This window comes from Alosa pseudoharengus, unplaced genomic scaffold, assembly GCF_046254945.1.
Source record: "Alosa pseudoharengus isolate Yale_2024_CS ecotype anadromous, Long Island Sound unplaced genomic scaffold, YU_APseudo_1.1 YU_APseudo_1.1_scf_17, whole genome shotgun sequence".
Lineage (NCBI taxonomy): Eukaryota > Metazoa > Chordata > Actinopteri > Clupeiformes > Clupeidae > Alosa > Alosa pseudoharengus.
Window position 1 is genome coordinate 19,723,025 of NW_027468640.1, and position 18,020 is coordinate 19,741,044.

At 40.7% G+C, this 18,020-nt stretch overlaps 1 protein-coding gene across 1 annotated transcript in view; it reads right to left on the reverse strand.

Moving 5' to 3' along the window:
- LOC143127381 (basement membrane-specific heparan sulfate proteoglycan core protein-like) overlaps window positions 1–18,020 on the reverse strand; it is a 69,072-nt gene that overhangs the window by 41,403 nt on the left and 9,649 nt on the right. Inside the window, exons 2-9 of the mRNA XM_076288857.1 lie at window positions 15,891–15,926; window positions 15,236–15,502; window positions 13,923–14,189; window positions 13,198–13,476; window positions 12,844–13,116; window positions 10,563–10,892; window positions 10,154–10,429; window positions 7,695–7,940 (exon numbers count right to left, since the gene is read on the reverse strand). Coding sequence (XP_076144972.1) covers window positions 7,695–7,940; window positions 10,154–10,429; window positions 10,563–10,892; window positions 12,844–13,116; window positions 13,198–13,476; window positions 13,923–14,189; window positions 15,236–15,502; window positions 15,891–15,924 — 1,972 coding nt within the window. The 5' untranslated portion in view covers window positions 15,925–15,926. The remainder of the gene's footprint in view (window positions 1–7,694; window positions 7,941–10,153; window positions 10,430–10,562; window positions 10,893–12,843; window positions 13,117–13,197; window positions 13,477–13,922; window positions 14,190–15,235; window positions 15,503–15,890; window positions 15,927–18,020) is intronic.

The window sequence follows — 18,020 nt, forward strand, 5'->3', positions numbered from 1 at the left end:
TTCCGTTTTTCGTTAGTGGCGTGCGCTATCAAAAGCTTCCATTTACTGCACCCTACTGCGGTGAGGTAGGACTGTCAACAATATCGCAAAAGCTACCGGAACAATTTTCACAAAACTTCTTGGAAAGGTGTAGCACAGGCTAAGGAAATCCCATACATGTTTGGAGCCGATCAGACTGAAAGGGAACATTTTCCATATTGTAGCCTATTCTCGCAATGATCATTTTAAATTATGAATTTGTGCAAGCCTGTGTCATTTCTTTCACGTCTTTAATGCATTCATATGCTAGTAGTAATGCCAAAAATTACCGTGTATAGGCCTCTTACAAATGATTGTTGCATCTTGCATATTATTTAGATGCTTGTTGGTGTGTCAGGGTCACAATATGACAATGTAAGATATGGAGGCAGAGGTCATGTCCCTAATGTGTCTCTTGCCAGATACCAGGTGCCTGTTTCTGTTATATCTGAAGATGAAAGTCAAAAGTAAAGACCCTGATATATCACTATAGTGCCCACATACTGTTTCTGTTTTACTAACCTTTGCCGTTGAGCACCACTTGGTTTAACTCACAGAGGAAAACACTCTCCACCTCTGTACACACTGTGGTGAGTTAAAAGGAAGTGCAAAACCACTCTGTTCACTTTTCATTCATTGCTCCTGCCTGTGTTCTCTCTTTTGTTTGTAACACATTATAATAGCTACCATATAATGTAATCATTTAAAACAATCTCTATTTTTCTAGTCATACAGAAAGTAAGGAGAGCCCTTGAATGGAAAGGCATACTTTATAGTGACATATCTGAAAAATAAGGGAGGTGGGGTGGTGTTGATGGCGGTTATAAAGAAAACATGGAAAGGTAAGAGTAATGTGTAAACAGCAGGTGGGCATAGTATTTCCTACATTTGATTTCAACATCCTTATTTTGCTGAGTTGTCTCTGGACTGGGGACTCTTGTCATAGTGTAGGTATATAATGTGCTAAAATCTGCCTCAGGGAGGTAGCTTTAACTCTGAATGACACTGAGAGTTGCAAATATGTTTTAACTATTTTATTGACAATTGACCAATACGGAGATTAGGCTACTTACAACAAATGCAAACAAACTAAAAAAGATCAAAAACACAAGAACTGATAGGCTAACTGAAATAACTGATATCGTTCTTCCAAAGAAACTCCATAGACAGAAAAAAATCATCAAATATAAAAAGCAGATAAAGGAAAAAGAACGGCTTAAAAAACCTTAAGAACACAGTTTTTATGCAATCATATGTAGCCTGTATTTCAAAATATGTCTCTGCGAAAGTAAGAATATATATTATTTGGATTTCTTGTTTTCACCAGCAGTGAATCAATGCTCACAATATAGAAATCTGCTCCATGCTCTCAGACAGGGTCGTAGTCACCATAGACATTGAGGGGGATGTGTCCCCCCCAATATTCAAATATGACCAAAATGTCCCCCCCAATATTCGGACATAGAAAAATAAAGAAAGAATAAAGCGCTATACTAGGCCTACAGGAAACCAACACGTATCTGAAATGTAATCAAACGTAAATAACGCACAAATTAGTGACCTATGGTTCCAGAGTAGCCTACACCCCTGAGTGGTTTGTCCTGGTGATTTTCCGTTTTTCGTTAGTGGCGTGCGCTATCAAAAGCTTCCATTTACTGCACCCTACTGCGGTGAGGTAGGACTGTCAACAATATCGCAAAAGCTACCGGAACAATTTTCACAAAACTTCTTGGAAAGGTGTAGCACAGGCTAAGGAAATCCCATACATGTTTGGAGCCGATCAGACTGAAAGGGAACATTTTCCATATTGTAGCCTATTCTCGCAATGATCATTTTAAATTATGAATTTGTGCAAGCCTGTGTCATTTCTTTCACGTCTTTAATGCATTCATATGCTAGTAGTAATGCCAAAAATTACCGTGTATAGGCCTCTTAGAAATGATTGTTGCATCTTGCATATTATTTAGATGCGCACTCAATCGCGCATCCATGCAGGCAAAACGTGATCAAATTTGGCGACGTTTACGATAGCCTAGTTAATGTGGATCGCGGACAATAACCAAAGAAAGGAATTTGCACCTCCATTCACCAAGTAAAGGCTGTAGTAGGCCTAGTGTTTCTACATATTGGCACAATGTTGCGCGGGTTTGGTCACATGCGGCCCGCGGTCGCCCGATATTTTAATTTATCAACCCGACCGCAACTCGGACCGCGAATATTAATTAGGACAAAATTATACCCGACCCGCGATCCGACCCGCTTATTTACAAAATTTGTGCTTTTGGTTATAGCCTGCATGCAGTGTTACAGTAGGCTATTTCTGTAAAACAAAATAATTTATTTGCGAAACTTTATGCAGTAGAACTACACGCAGTAGGCATGCAGGACATAATGTTTGCGCAGGAGAGAGAATGAGAATAAGAGCGCAAGCACTCACGCAACCACCAAGGATTAGAACACTAGGATAAGATTTGAAGGCCATGGACATACATCTTTCTTTCGAAAACAGAAATGGTGAGGCAAGGTAGGCAAGACAGATACATTGCTGGTCAAAACGTTAGCGTAAGAACTGGTTGATAATGCTGAATGAAGCATAAAGCTTTACTAAAGCACGTCCACTGTTTAAAGTCACAAACACAACGAACTAAGGTAACTTTTATGCATGCGCGAACCTACATACCGGTAGATATGGCTGTGTAGTCTGTGCCATAAGATTTATTCCTGCAGGCTGCCCGTTTTGGCTGTCATACTTTTAAATGGCTTCACAAGAAGTAGGCCTAGACCATAACTAATGTCATCTTCTTTAACAACTTTTCCCAATATTTCCCATAGCCTATATCGCTTTTCCTGAAGGGGTGTCTTTATTATTTTAACTCGCTTCTTGCTTGTTGCTACTGTTGACTTTACTTGATGCTAGCCTTCTCGTGATATTTTAAAAAGGCCTTTTTGTAGAAAATATATATTAAATTAATTTTAACTGACCCGCCCGCAAATGACCCGAATATCATTAAAATATTTTGTTTATGACTCATAACCGCGGGTGACCGCGGTCATCTGCGGGCGACCGCTTAATTTCGGGCAGACCGCACAACACTAGTAGCCTATTCCTGAATCCTGTCCCTTTCAAACTACGTTAAAATTGTGTGATTAGCCGCCAGCATAATAAATCTAAATTAAAAGACAAAATCTTATTAGGCTCCAAACCTATGAGTCTAAGCCTTAGTTTAAAAAAATCTTCAGGTGTAAGTAATAAGTCAAAGAACCACATTCTGTGTAATATAGAGGTTATCAAAAGATACTCTAGTTTGTAATTTCTTTTAAAGTATACATTGGGGGGGGGGGGGGGGGCTTCTGTTTGGGGGTCCCTCAGGCCCCATTACAGATTTGGTCCCCCCCAATGTTGACATCATGACTACGGCCTTGCTCTCAGACACCTGTAAAGCATCAATACATAGGAAATGTATTTAGGATATCTTTGGCATGCCATAACATACTTTACTCCAGACATTAGATGGTGTTGTGATATCAGGTGATCCTCTCACCTGAAGAGGTTGGGTGCTTCACTTCAGAGTAAACCGCATCCACTTGAGACTCTTTGACTTTGGCTAGAGATAGATAGATAGATAGAGAGAGAGAGAGAGAGAGAGAGAATAGAGCATGGATATTATATCGTATTCAAAGAAAGCTTACAAAAATAAATACCAATGTCAAATATAGAGGACAGAAGTAAACTACGGAGCCCTCCGGGTGACATGGGGAAAAAAAACATGGGTTAAAAAAAAAAAAAAAAAAAGTAATGGGGAAAAAAAACATGAAGAAGAAAAAAAAACGATGCACTTTTGCGGGATCTCATTGCGGGATCTCGCAAAACTTTTTTTCTACTTTTGGAACTTGCTGGGCTTCCTACTTGACCCCAATAGGTCCACAAACCATACCGCCAGATGGCAATCGTATCATGATACTATGATTGCTCTATCACTGTTACGTGTTGTGGGTTTTCTGGACACATTACATAGGCCTATGACACGGGAGGGAGAGGGAGACACCTGCGTGCAGACACGCACACACACCAGGCGCATAGCAAGCGTGGGGGATGTGGGTGTTATAACGTACACAGTTTTGCTGGAACACGATTCTATCCCCCACACTTTTTGTCAGATTAAATTGAAAGTAAAATATGGAAATAAACGCTCCCGTAAAGATTTGGAACCGTATCTATAACGCACACACAGAGACACAAATAGGTCTGTTGATTTGATTGAACGGTCATCCAGCCAATCACATCAAGTTAGGTGAAGAACCAGAGCCGCTCTGATCAAATTCAAAGTGTACGTCTTTCAAGGCTATGCTGCTGCTTGGGTCTGCATTGTAACGTCTGCAGTGAGCAGATTTCAGATAGAATTGAAATGATAACTGTTACCGCATTATGCTAATTTAGTAAACCAAAATTCACTGTCTGACTGACAGTTTTTGTCACAATGCAGGGAGTCTAAAGTGAAAGCGGGGTGCGTGCACCAAGGCACCTGTTTCTGCAGGAAAACCTTTGGCTACTGTTCTCAGAGCATTATGCTTTCTCTGCCTATGATCTGCAGCTTTTCTCAAACTATGGGCCTCCTCAACAATTAACCTACTACTGCTCCACGTAGCTGCGAAATTAAGTTATGCCCGGTGCTTCACACGTCTGCTCATTTACAGCATACTTATTCATTTGGTGTCATCAACTATATAGACATAGCCCAGTCAGCACACATACAGTACGTCTCCAAGACGCTTGGAAAGGAACAGCTTAATTACATCGCGTTCCATTTAGAACGTCTTATTTGATCTGATCTTACAAACGGCGGCGTCAAGACACATTTGAGTTCTACATCGGAGATAGAACGCTTATGATCGCTCATGCAATGTGTACGTCCCTGCAGCAAGTGAAACTGGAGGTAACGTGGGCTAGAAGCAACAATAGTTTAAACAACAACGTGGCTTCCTGTAACTATCAATGGAAAAATGCATAGAAACTGCTAATCATAATCTTTAAATTGACATTAATTAAGCTGGCTATATGCAACACAATTTATATATATTCCCTTTGCATATGTTTGGGTAGACTTCAAACGTTTTTGAATTTGAGCTTACAGTTCTGTGTCCTTTACATTTATTAAATAGGTATCAGTGATACCTCGAAATTAGGCTGCTGTCTGTTAGGTAATTTATTGTAGCCTGCTGTGTGTGCGTGTCTGCACGCAGGTGTCTCCCTCTCCCTCCCGTGTCATAGGCCTATGTAATGTGTCCAGAAAACCCACAACACGCAACAGTGATAGAGCAATCATAGTATCATGATACGATTGTCATCTGGCGGTAGTGGTTTGTGGGCCTATTGGGGTCAAGTAGGAAGCCCAGCAAGTTCCAAAAGTAGAAAAAAAGTTCTGCGAGATCTCGCAAAACTTTGCGAGATCCCGCAATGAGATCCCGCAAAAGTGCATCGTTTTTTTTTTTCTTCTTCATGTTTTTTTCCCCATTACTTTTTTTTTTTTTTTTTTTTAACCCATGTTTTTTTCCCCTGTCACCCGGAGGGCTCCGTTGTAAACATACTTGTCACACCCTTTTTCTTTCCTGTAACCTGAACATAAGTTAAGTCATTGTCTCCCGTTTCATTTTCTCCTTTAGAAAATACACATCAGAAATAGAAATCATTGCATATTCAAACAAATTACCATGGATGACTATGTCCAGTTAACATATTTTTGCACATATGGGTGTTGGGACTGGAGGAAGGAATAACAAAAAAAAATGTCACCGATTTTACCTGTGACCTTCACTGCTTTGAGCTCTGAGTAAACTACATCTGGCTCTGGTTTACCTCCATTTTCTGTTGTCAGAGAATGCAACATGAAGACAGATACCTGTTTATTTAATGCATTGTAGTGCTACTATTAATACTAGTAATGCTAGTATATTCTCATGTATACTGTAGGAATTTAAATGCTGTTTTACTTCTCCTCTTCTTTTTGACTTTGTCACAAGTACTCTTCTGATCAATGGTGGCATACGTCACATCGCTCTGTCCTACTGTGGCAGCACCTATTGGAAAACACATACAAGTTTTCAGTAGTTTGTGTGCAGTGTTACAGTTTATTTCATTGATCAGCCAGTGAGATGATCTGAGAAATGAATGGCCAAGGGATAGATCTGATATAAAGGTACCCAAAACAGTTTCTAAAGTTGCAAAGTATTTGTATTTTACTCAACTGTCATAAATACCACTCATGGCTTGCACCATATACCCTAGACATGATACATGTGGATTTGCTTACAAAATATAATCTCGAAAGGGCCATGTCAACTGACAAGGTAATATTCCACGATTTCCTGTAAATAGGCTATTGCACAATTGTTGCAAACTAATTTGTGATTGTCCAGGTCAGAGGAGAGCGATGTTGCAAGGCTGGTTTTCTATGTATTTGTAATCTGTTCATTTACAATTGTGTATTGTATAGTTTATATTCCTCTTTCTGGTCAGCTGTACCGACAGTGTCATACAGATTTGTGGTTCCTAGAGGCAGAAAAATGTATGCACATATATAAAAAAAACATTTTATCCATATATATATATATATATATATATATATATATATATATATATGATAAACACATGAATGATAATATAGTCAGATAGAAAACAATTAACTGACCACTGTGCAATGGTTCATATCCTGTCTGATCTCCTTCATTTCCTGCAGATTGGCTCAGGTCCTGATTCTGACTGGTGTTGAGCTGTTGTTGGCCACTAGATGGTGACAAAAGCCAGTGTTACAAACATGCAAGTAAAAAATGTAAGTAATCGGTATTGATTTTTTTGGGGGGTATTTTTACAATAGAAACAATGTATCTGTGATGCTCCTGGGCTAAGTAGCTACAGACTTAAAGGTTGTATCCGCGATTTCAGGCCCAAAAAAGGCCCAAACATAAATGATCACATTCATCTAATTTTTCCTAACGATCCGCTAGCTGTCTGCCCCATAAGCAGGCTGTCAAAAATGCGTCTCTGTAGGCAGCCTAGGCTCCGATATCTGTACACAATTGCTACCAATAAGGGTTGGCAACCCACTCAAAGGCAAAATAAAGTGTTTCAACCAATAACCGACAAGATGCATGCTTAGGAGAGTTTTAATTGCACGGGATGGAGGGGGAGGGAGTAGCGAGCTAGCTCTCTATTTAGTTTGAACATCAACAGAAGTGACGCATCCCCGCTATCGCTGATACAACCTTTAAAAGCTGAACATGTATTTATGGTGATCCCAATGGTGGGTGAATATACACTTACGGAGGAGGTGTTTGTATGACACCTGCTGTAGGACAAGAAAATCAACATATCATTTTAATCGTACTGCAGTATAACCTTTCACTTTAAAATGAGATCAACATTGTAGCTTGGTTTACTTTTCCTTCAGCAGTTGGATGCTTTAAGAGCTCCTACCTTTCAGCTTTTTGAAGTGAAACAGCAGAACCAGGATTATGATGAGCACGATCATGAGCACCAGTCCAACAACAACACCCACAGTTACCAGCAGAGAGGACCCAGAATGTGGTGCTGCAACTGAAGAGACAATCAAATTAGCATCTGTGATGAATGAGATTATTTCATGTATTTACTATACTGTATGGGAGTATTTCAGATTTACCATTTACGGTGATCCAGCTCTCTGGTGACTCTCCTCTCTCTGGGTTGCTGCACTTGTAGAGGCCTTCATGAAACTTTGAGACTGCAGGGATGGTCATCTCTCCTGTGGTGAAGGTCTGCAGGAGTGTCCCATCTTTATAGAAGTCAGCACTGATGTTTGATGGCTGGTAGCTATATCTACAGCGCAGAATCAGAGGATCTCCTTCAGTCACAGGATGGGCATGACTCTCCAGGATCACACGACCAGCTATGCAGCACACAATTGTCACAATAAATGTTTTACAGCACATTAAAGTTATTTGTTTCTCAAGGCTACATACTGTACAGTAGATTATGTTTTTAAACCTAATAATGAAGAGCAATATTCTTTCAGCTTTACTCATTGGTTTCTATTCTTTCATTTGATAAGTGTGCATGTTTCACCCTGATCTTGTTAACATTTTAAATGGTAATGGCACAGTAAGTACAACCAAACCCCATACCCTCATCATTGCCATACTGATTTAATATCCAGCCATTTTAGAAATACAATTGCAGTAAGACATTAGTAATGACTAGTTAGTTAGTAGTGGTTATGATATTTAGCAGAAAAAAGTGACTGTCTAAAGCAACTTACTGCACAATGACATCAATTTATATTACATTAGCATTATACTTGGCAAAGAAGGAGAAAGCATTACAATGTACAAGAAGTTTAAAAAGAGGGAAAAAAGGGAAATATATCACATATAACAATCTTCCACAGAACAGTGATGTTATAACCCCATTATGGATATAACTAGATGTACCGCAGAGCGGTACAAAATATGACCGCCGCCCAGTCCAGCACATTTTTTCCACAAAAATAAATCACGCTGAAAGGCCTATATGATTCTAACTGTCTCACTAAATTGCATTAGCCACACTCAATTCTCACTGGTATCTGCTAGACAACAAGTACCAAAACATAATTAGTTCATAGATTCCACATGTAAAATTCATTTTATACAACCCCACCCCCATCTTGCCTGTTCATAATTCTGAGAAATTCTTGAATTGTGTGCATGTGTGCATGTACACGTTTATGTTTATGTGTGTGGGTGTGTGTGTGTGTGTGTGTGTGTGTTTGTGCGTGCTTGTGTGTTTGCCTGCGTATGTGTGTTTGTGCATGTGCATGCATACATATGTCTACTGTGTGAGTATGTGTCATACGTATGATTACTGTGAATGTATGTGTGTGCGTGTGTATCTGTTTATGCACATGTGTGCACATGGAATGGGTTAACATGACCCCTGGAGGCAAACATACGAAAAAAATTGGTCATCCTAGGCCTTACGGTTCTCAAGATATTCACAGAAAACTGTGTCTGCCCTACCCTCCTTTCGGGGGGTCCAGTACAGCGGGGGGGCTACAGATCAAAACGAAAAACGATGGTTCCATGCTATCCATGTGGGGTTACATGCCCACCAAGTTTCGTGTACCCCGGTCTTTCAGTGTCCCGGGAATCCTTGTTGGTGCATGGTCACTAAATGTACATATAAATTATTTTATTGTAAGGCCCCCCATGAACGAAAGTTCACAAAACTTGGCATGCATTCGGAGGGTGTCATAATGATCCTACACTTTCAATTTCGTGCAGTTTTGACCATGTCAGCCAGAGTTATTGTGATGAAAACACCTAATGTTTTGCTTTTTAATTTTCAACTAGGTGGCGCTATACATGAAATAAGTGGTAATGGGATGGGTTGACATGCCCCCTTAAGACCAACATACAAAAAAAAGGTGGACCTCCTAGGCCCTACGGTTCTCGAGATATTCACAGAAAACTGTCTCCGGCCACCTACAGGCCAGTTGGTGTATAGTAACATAAATTAATTTATTGTGTGGCCCCCCATGAACGGAATTCCACGAAACTTGGCGTGCATTCAGAGGGTGTCATAATGATCCTACACTTCCAATTTCGTGCAGTTTTGACTATTTTAGGTCACAGATACCTGCGATTACAACACCTCATTTTTACTTTTTTGTGTTTAACTAGGTGGCGCTATACATGAAATGAGTGGTTATGGAATGGGTTGACATGGCCCCTTGAGATCAACATACAAAAAAAAAATGGTCCTCCTAAACCTTACGGTTCTCGAGATACTGTGTCTGCCCTACCCTCCTTTCGGGGGGTGCAGTCCAGCGGGGGGGCTACAGATCAAAACGAAAAACGATGGTTCCATGCTATCCATGTGGGGTTACATGCCCACCAAGTTTCGTCTACCCCGGTCTTTCAGTGTCGCGGGAATCATTGACGGAAATTTTGACATGCGAAAAAGAAGAAAAAAAAAATCTGACTAAACCTATATGACCGCCGCGCAGCGAAGCGGCGGTCATAATGATATGTACAATATGTTAACAATAAATCATGTTTTGTTCATGACAATGAAATAAATATGTTTCAAAAAGATATCAATATTTACTGAAGGTTTACTCACTGTGCACTGTGATGTTGACAGGATTACTCTGCCCTCCAGATTCAGACTGACACCAGTAAACTCCACTGTCTGGTGAAGATGCTACTTCTGTTGTACAGGTGGATCCTGCTTCTGCCCAACCACTGGGACACATTTCATACTCTGACCATCCTGTGAACCATCTCAATCTCCATCCAGTTAAGTTTACGCTCCCCACACAGCTCAGGGAAAGAGAGTCAAGAGCAAAATGATGATTTGTATTGGGATGGACAACCAGGGAGGATGGAGGGGAATGACCTAAATCAAATAGGGAAAACAGTTTATGACACAGTCTGAAAATGTTTATTTTAGGACAAAACAGCAGCTGTGTCCTGGGCAGTTTGTTTTACAGTAAAACTAATCGGCATTGCAATAAAAAAGTGTACATCACCTGTGACCCAGAGAGGCTGAGGTTGGCTGAACTCCGTGTGAGAGGCTGACTCTCCTCTCTGTGCTCTGCACACATAAACCCCTGTGTGTCTAAGAGCAGCAGGGCTGAGAGTGTAGGAGCCTCCAGCTCCTCTGATGTTGTCTGAGAGATCAACATAATATCCTTTGCTTTCATGTGACATATATGTCAACTCAGGCCTGTAGGCGGCAGTCTTGTACCAGTGGAATCTCCAGTCTGTAGTGGAGCCTGTAACCTCACAGCTCAGAGTCACTGAGTCTCCTTCAGTCAGCCAGGTCTGTGGAGGTCCTCTAAGAACTGTCTTTGGTTTTTCTATTTGTGATTAGAATATTTTCATATAAAATGTTAAAGACTATGCCATAGACATATGCAGAAAATGTACTGTAATTATTACAAAAAAGGAAAATGACTCACATTACAGTCACAATGTTGTAATACCGTTTTTCCACAATAGCTAAAACACTAAATTCTCAGTTGCCTGAACACATTTCTTGAATTGATCACCCTTTTGGCAAAACCTTATCAGGTTTCACATATAAAACACAATTTGCAGATCTGAGACTCTTTTGGCAAAACTCTAAACACATTCTCATGCAGTAAAACACATTTTGCATTGTGATGCACTTGTGATGCATAATGGTAACCACAAGTGGCAAAGGGTAAACACAAATAAAGTAAAAATGTTATATGTTAAACACAACCACTCAAAATTGTTTCAAATGATGTGACACAACCGATATAAGCTTGCTCAGAGTGTTAACAGGTTGCTGAACAGTGCAGGTTCATATCAACAATGGACAGAAATTATCAGTGAGGCATTCAGAGTATATTGTACATACCCACCTCTTATTTTACCACTACACCCCTGATGACAGTGTTCCAAAGGGTGTCATTTCCAGTACAGAAAGTACAGAATGCAGTAGAATGTACAGTAGCCCTCTAAATTGGACTAGGCTACATGTGAGAAAGAAGTGCCAACGTAGGTGCTCCTCTAGTGGATAAAATGTGATGCAGTGAAGTAAAGGGCTTGCACCAATTTAGGAAAGTTTCCTAATGGATCCACTGCAGTGGAAAATATGTGGTAGGTGCCTTTACAATGGGATACACTTGAGGTTCCCTACAGGTGCTTTTCTGATGATACAGAAATATTAAGTGCCCTCTTAGATAGTACTGCGCTAACTGCGGCACTACTATGAAGTGTCCTTGCAATGAACAAATCCCAGTTTAATGAGATGTAGTGCCCTACAGTCTTCCTTACCATGCACCCTCTACGGAAGGTTTCTCCAAAGTCAGTGCCATGACGCGAGTCTAGGGTGCCACCAAATACTTTTTCTGTATTTCGGCAACTAGGGGCAGATCAGGCTAATATCTAGCTGACATTTTGATGTTATCTCATCTGCACTGTCCATATTTTCATTTTCAATGGGCTCTTTAGGCCTGGGCATTTGGTGTTGCAATAATAACATGAGCAGCATAGTCACCCTCACCCTTATCTTAGTCACAACGGAAAGGACAGTCATGTAGGAGGGCAGAGATGTGGGGTCTCTCACACGGATGATGTGATATGTCTTAATTGGGCCCCTCAGTTATATACCATGGGCCATGTTATTCAACCCTGAATGAGGCCCCTCAGTCAAATAACACAGTTCATGCTGTGATAATCATGTGTGATATCATGCTTTGTAATTGGCATCTTTTTTCACATTGCCATTCATTTTTGAAGCATTCTACCCTTTTATCAAAACTGTAAACACAAACCCCCATTTTTTTCTGGATTTCCAGTAAATGTTGTTGAATCCACTGAGTTATGCAATCTTTTTGCTTTATTTGGTTTAGTTTCATTTTTTAGATACAAAATGCAGTTACTGTATTTTGAAAAATGAAAATGTCTCCAGGAGCTTTATGAGCTGCCCTGAACACTGTGTCTTTTATGTAGTGTCTAATGACTGCTCAGTAGTGTTTTCATTTTGACTGCTGTGTGAGATGATCTAAAGACACTGTTTGGTTTTGAGCACAGGTATAACTGTTTTGAGTCGATTGTTCAGTTTTGCAGAGGTCATCAGAGGTTTTGTGAATGTAGTTTGAGATTTGGTGTTCGTGTTTACAGTTTTGAGAAAAGGATGGCAGGTTTTAAAAAAAATGTTTTTGCAGTTGTGAACAACTGTAAATTAAGTTATTATCGTTGTAGCAGTACTACATGCATCAACCACACACATGTACAGCATTTCCTTCTAGAAGAAACACACAGCAAATGTCCACTCACCTGACACTGTAATTCTGACAGGTTCACTGGTCTCTGATGTCTGTGAGTCTCTTCTGTGTGTTCCTCTGCAGCTGTACTCACCACTGTGGGACTCTTGAGCATTATATATTGTGTACTCGTGCCATGAATTAGGTATCACAGTCCTGTTTTTATACCAGCTGTATTGCCAGTCTCTGTGTTGATCTCCCTGTATGTCGCATCTGAACTTGATCCTTTCTTCACGGAAGAAGTCTGTCCAGTTGGACAGGAGGGTGGCAACAGCTTTGGGACTTTCTAGTCAAAATAGAACTCACAAAGTCATTTCAGTTATAGTTTTTCCAATGTCAGACCTATACTAAACGCCACACCACTCACCTGTGATTTTCACCCGCACCTCATTGCTGTGGTGTGTGTAGTAGACTGGGTCTCCTCTCCCAGCTCTGCACCAGTACTGTCCTCCATCAGAGACTTTAACAGAGCTGATGCTGTAGGAGATTCCATCAGTCTGGGCCACAGGATCAGAGGTCTGTGTGCCTCTGTACCAGTAGAATGTCCATCCAGTAGACTGGCCCATGTCACATCTCAGGGTAACTGAGTTTCCTGTGAACACTGGTGCCCCTCTGTATGTACTAATGGTTGGAGTTGGCGTTTCTTCTAGATTGGTTTGTTGGAAATTAATGTAACCACAGTCAGTAGTACATATTGTTTAATGTATGAACACATTTTATTAAATGTCAGGTCTGTCACATGTGGCACTTAAGATGGCGCTGTACAGTTTATCCCTTCAGAAAAATCACTTTCTTCTTTCTATACTCAGTACTTACTGGATGCTTAATTTCTGGTAGGGGATATTTGACAAAACAGTAACACTTATACATACATTTCTACATTTTAAAACACAATTTATTGAAAGTCACTAATGCCAAATACCATGCCTCTATTCTTTGGACTGTGAAATGGTAACAAAAGTTAACTCTTGTTACCTCACCATTCTCCATTACCCTTCAAAGACAGCATAATTCCATTCGTTATTTTGTTCTGCCAGAAGATTCCATTGAGTCTTCATGCTGTTACACAAACCGATTTCAAAATTGACTCACCTTTGCACTTGATGTGACTATGCTCACTTAAAGATGATGTCTGGGGACGGTCCTTCCTCTGTCCAGAACACTGGTACTGACCAGCCTCTTGTGGGAGTGTGATGGTGATGGTCTCACTGTTCCCGCCTGGAACTGGGCTGTTGTCTCTGAACCAGGAATACTGACCCCAGTCTGTGTACTGTGCTATGTTACACCTGAGAATGACTCTCTCTCCAGAGTAAAAAGGACTCTGAGGAGACACCACCACTGTAGCAGCTGTAGGTAAAACTGTGGGAGTAAAGACAAACTAAATGGCAATACAGTGAATATCAGCACAATGTTCAGTCATGTTTAGATGATCAGTACATTTAATCAGACACAACCAAGCACACAAAGGTCTTCTCATTGATTTATTGATACATAATAATTATATTGGAACGACCCCCATTACCACCAGTCCCATGTTTCCGTCGTCTTGCATGTATATGTCACTTACTATTAATTTCTGTACAAACCAAGACGGCGGATTCCTAAAGAAACGCAAGTTCCCACACCATTGGTGTATCTAAATTAGCTATGTACCAAAAATGACATTTTACCGTGACTCGAAGAGCTGTAAACAGTGGTGTAAAGCTGCGTGTACAAATGCGCTTGGAACTCCAGTGGAATTTTGAAGTAGCGACGAGAATTCTCGGTCTAACCGTTCATGTGCCGTGTGAAAGGGCGGAAGTAGACGACCCACCAGGCCAGCACTAACCTCCGAGCGTGGTAAACAAAATATTTCAGGCAGTAAAAGCCCTGGTAAGAACCAAACCAGATTTTGTTCAAATCTACACACCTATGGCTACTGAAAAATGTAAGGTTCATTTATCAAATGTTATTTTGAATTATAAAAACATTGTTGTTTTAGAATTTTCGAACGGAATGGGTGATAATTGGAGGTGTTACGATAATACGATTTGAATGTGTGTTATGAGTGGTTTCAGTACATTTAGATTTGTTTCATGCTCTCATGGTTAACTGTTTAGTGACACAAGTGATGGTGGACACTGTTTTGGTGACATCCAGCATTTCATTACATTCATTTTCAGTCTGCATTGCATAATTAAATCAGACTGATCCACAAAGATATTAAAGTGGTTGGAGTGAGAAGTATCCTCGTCTGTTTTTTTATGAGACACACATGCACGTCATCCTGATCATGGCAGGAGGGTTGGGATCTTATATGTAGATGCAACTCAGTAGCACAACACTCTGGCACATTACAATACAAATAAAGTTCTTTTGGCTTCTGAAGGAAATTAAATTGTGTTGATCATCCAATGTTGACTTACCATGATATGTAATTTCAGTAGATGGACTTGTAGATGATGTCTGGGGATAATCCTTTCTCTTTCCATAGCACTGGTACTGACCAGCCTCTTGTGGGAGTGTGATGGTGATGGTATCACTGGTCTGACTGGAAACTGTTTTTTTGTCTCTGTACCAGCAATACTGATCCCAGTCTGAGAACTTAGTTATGTTACACCTGAGAATGACTATCTCTCCAGAGTAAAAAGGACTCTGAGGAGACACCACCACCACTGCAGCTGTAGTGGGAGCTGAGGTAGTAAAGACAAACACAAATGGCAGTACAGCGAATATCAGCACAGTGAACAAAGTTCAGTCACATTTAGATGATCAGTACATTTAATTGCACACAACCAAGCACACAAAGGTCTTCTCATTGATTTATTTATACATAATAATTATAATAAGATTTTAATGTGTGTAATGAGTGGTTTCAGTACATTTAGATTTGTTTCATGCCCTAATGGTTAACTGTTTAATGCCTAACACAAGTGACGGTGGACATTGTATGCACTAAGAGGAAAGTGAGATTCTGCACACAGTGTCCACACCCATTACATTCATATCAGTGAAACAGCACCAACAATATATTGGTAGGGTGTCAGGCAAGTGTATCAATGTATCAAACAGCATAAATACCTTCTGAAGATCCGATGTGGATTTCTGCACTCATGACTGATTTCAAAAGGGGAATAGTGAGAGAAAAGCAGTAGAATTTTAGAGAACTCTTTAGGAAACCTTGCAGAGGAAATTCAGATAACGTCACATATAATGTGTACCTGTATTTTCTCTCTCTCTCTGTCACACACACATGCGTGAAAACACACTCACACGCAAGCACACACACACACACACACACACACACACACACACACACAGCTGTCAACTAGTCAACATCTACAGGTGTGCTATAGAGTCAATCATCCCATACTGCATCACGCAATGGAAACCTTACTGCAGAGCACTACACAGAGAATTATCAGTTCACTGCTCCCATCTCTGGAGGAGATCCACAGAAGCCGATGCAGCAGCAAAGCAATGAACAGTTGCATAGACCTGACCTACCCGAAACATTGCTTTCTCACTCTTCTGCACTCTGGCAAGAACTATGGATCTCTTTATGCTTGCACCAGCAGGCTGAATATCCCCCAACCTCCCATCCCTGCCTTGCCCTTAACCTCCCACCCCAGCCTGGGTGCAATAATTTGTTCATATATGTATTACGGATAAATAATGTAAATAATACATACATAATATATGTATAATATATAGTCTGTGCAATATTAGTTCAAGTGCAATACTATGTAAAGGTATCCAATGCATTTTTTCCCACTACTGGGCTCCACCTGCAGTTGTGGAGTTTATGTATTTAAAACAACTTTCCTTAATTTAGGGATTAAACTGATATTTGATTTTTGAAGTGATACTGTTGAATTAAAAATATAATCAAAGAATTCCACAGCACCCCTAGACTGGTGTACATGGCAGTCGTGGCCTACCGGTTAGGGCTTCGGGATTGTAACCGAAGGGTTGCTGGTTCGATCCCCGACCAGTAGGAAAAATGTGGGCTTGGGAAGTGGCTGAGCACTGCTCTCCCATGCCCTCCCACATCCACGGCTGAAGTGCCTTTGAGCAAGGAACCCAAGCCCTCACTGCTCCCTGCGTGCCGCTCTAGATGGCAGCTCACTGCTCCAGGTTAGTGTGTGCTTCACCTCACTGTGTGTTCACTGTGTGCAGTTTGTGTTTCACTAATTCACAGATTGGGATAAATGCAGAGACCAAATTTCCCTCACTCTCTCAAAAGAGTATATATATATATATATATATATATATATATATTATATATATTAGAGTATGGCCTCCTGACACCATCAATTATCGGCGGTTCATGGAACTTTTTAACTAAGTTTCAGTAAAAATGTGTCAGAATGGGGAACATTTCACCATGTAAATGCATCAGAGTTCTACAGAAGTCTAAAAAAAACTTTGTGTTTAATTACGTTTCATCAACCTGCAGTCATTCTCAGACCATAGCCAATGCAATATTGCTAATTGCCCTGTTCATAATATTTAGTACTGTTCACCACAAGCCAAGAACTCACTGAAACATGTTTGAAATGGGAAGTTGACACTGGTGGCTGTTATGGACACTGGTGAGAGGGTGAATCTGCACTGACATTCATCTAAGGTGCTACTATGCATGTTGAGTTGAACCGCGCGGCTCAGCCCGGCACACGCCCGGTCTCAAACTCCCGAACAGCAGCACCTTAGAACTGAAGTCTAGCGTGCTGACAATTGAGCTAAATGTCCAGGTTGCTATCTTTCATGCCAGCACTACTCTTAAGGTATCGGGAGGGAGGTTTACCAACGTACATACTGCACAGCTACGGACCAGCTGGCTACAGTACCAATACACTTATCCCCCTAAACTTGCAGTTGAACTGCGTGGCTCAACCCTGAAAATGCCTTGACTCGAACATACGAACAGCAGCACCTCTGATCGGAAATCTAGCATGCTGGCAATCGAGCATAAAGCCCAGGCTGCTAACTCTATCGCCAGCACTACTCTTAAGCCGTTGGAAGGCAGGTTTACCATCATACATACATACTGCACAGCTATGAACCAGCTGGGTACTGTTACACCAGCTCCCTGTTTGAGGTCATTACAAAAGTGCATGAATCAGGGTTTTTCTCAACTGCTACAAAATTCCCCACAGAACTTAAAAGGAGTTCAAAGTGATGTCTTCAGTGTGCCATACTTGTGTGTTA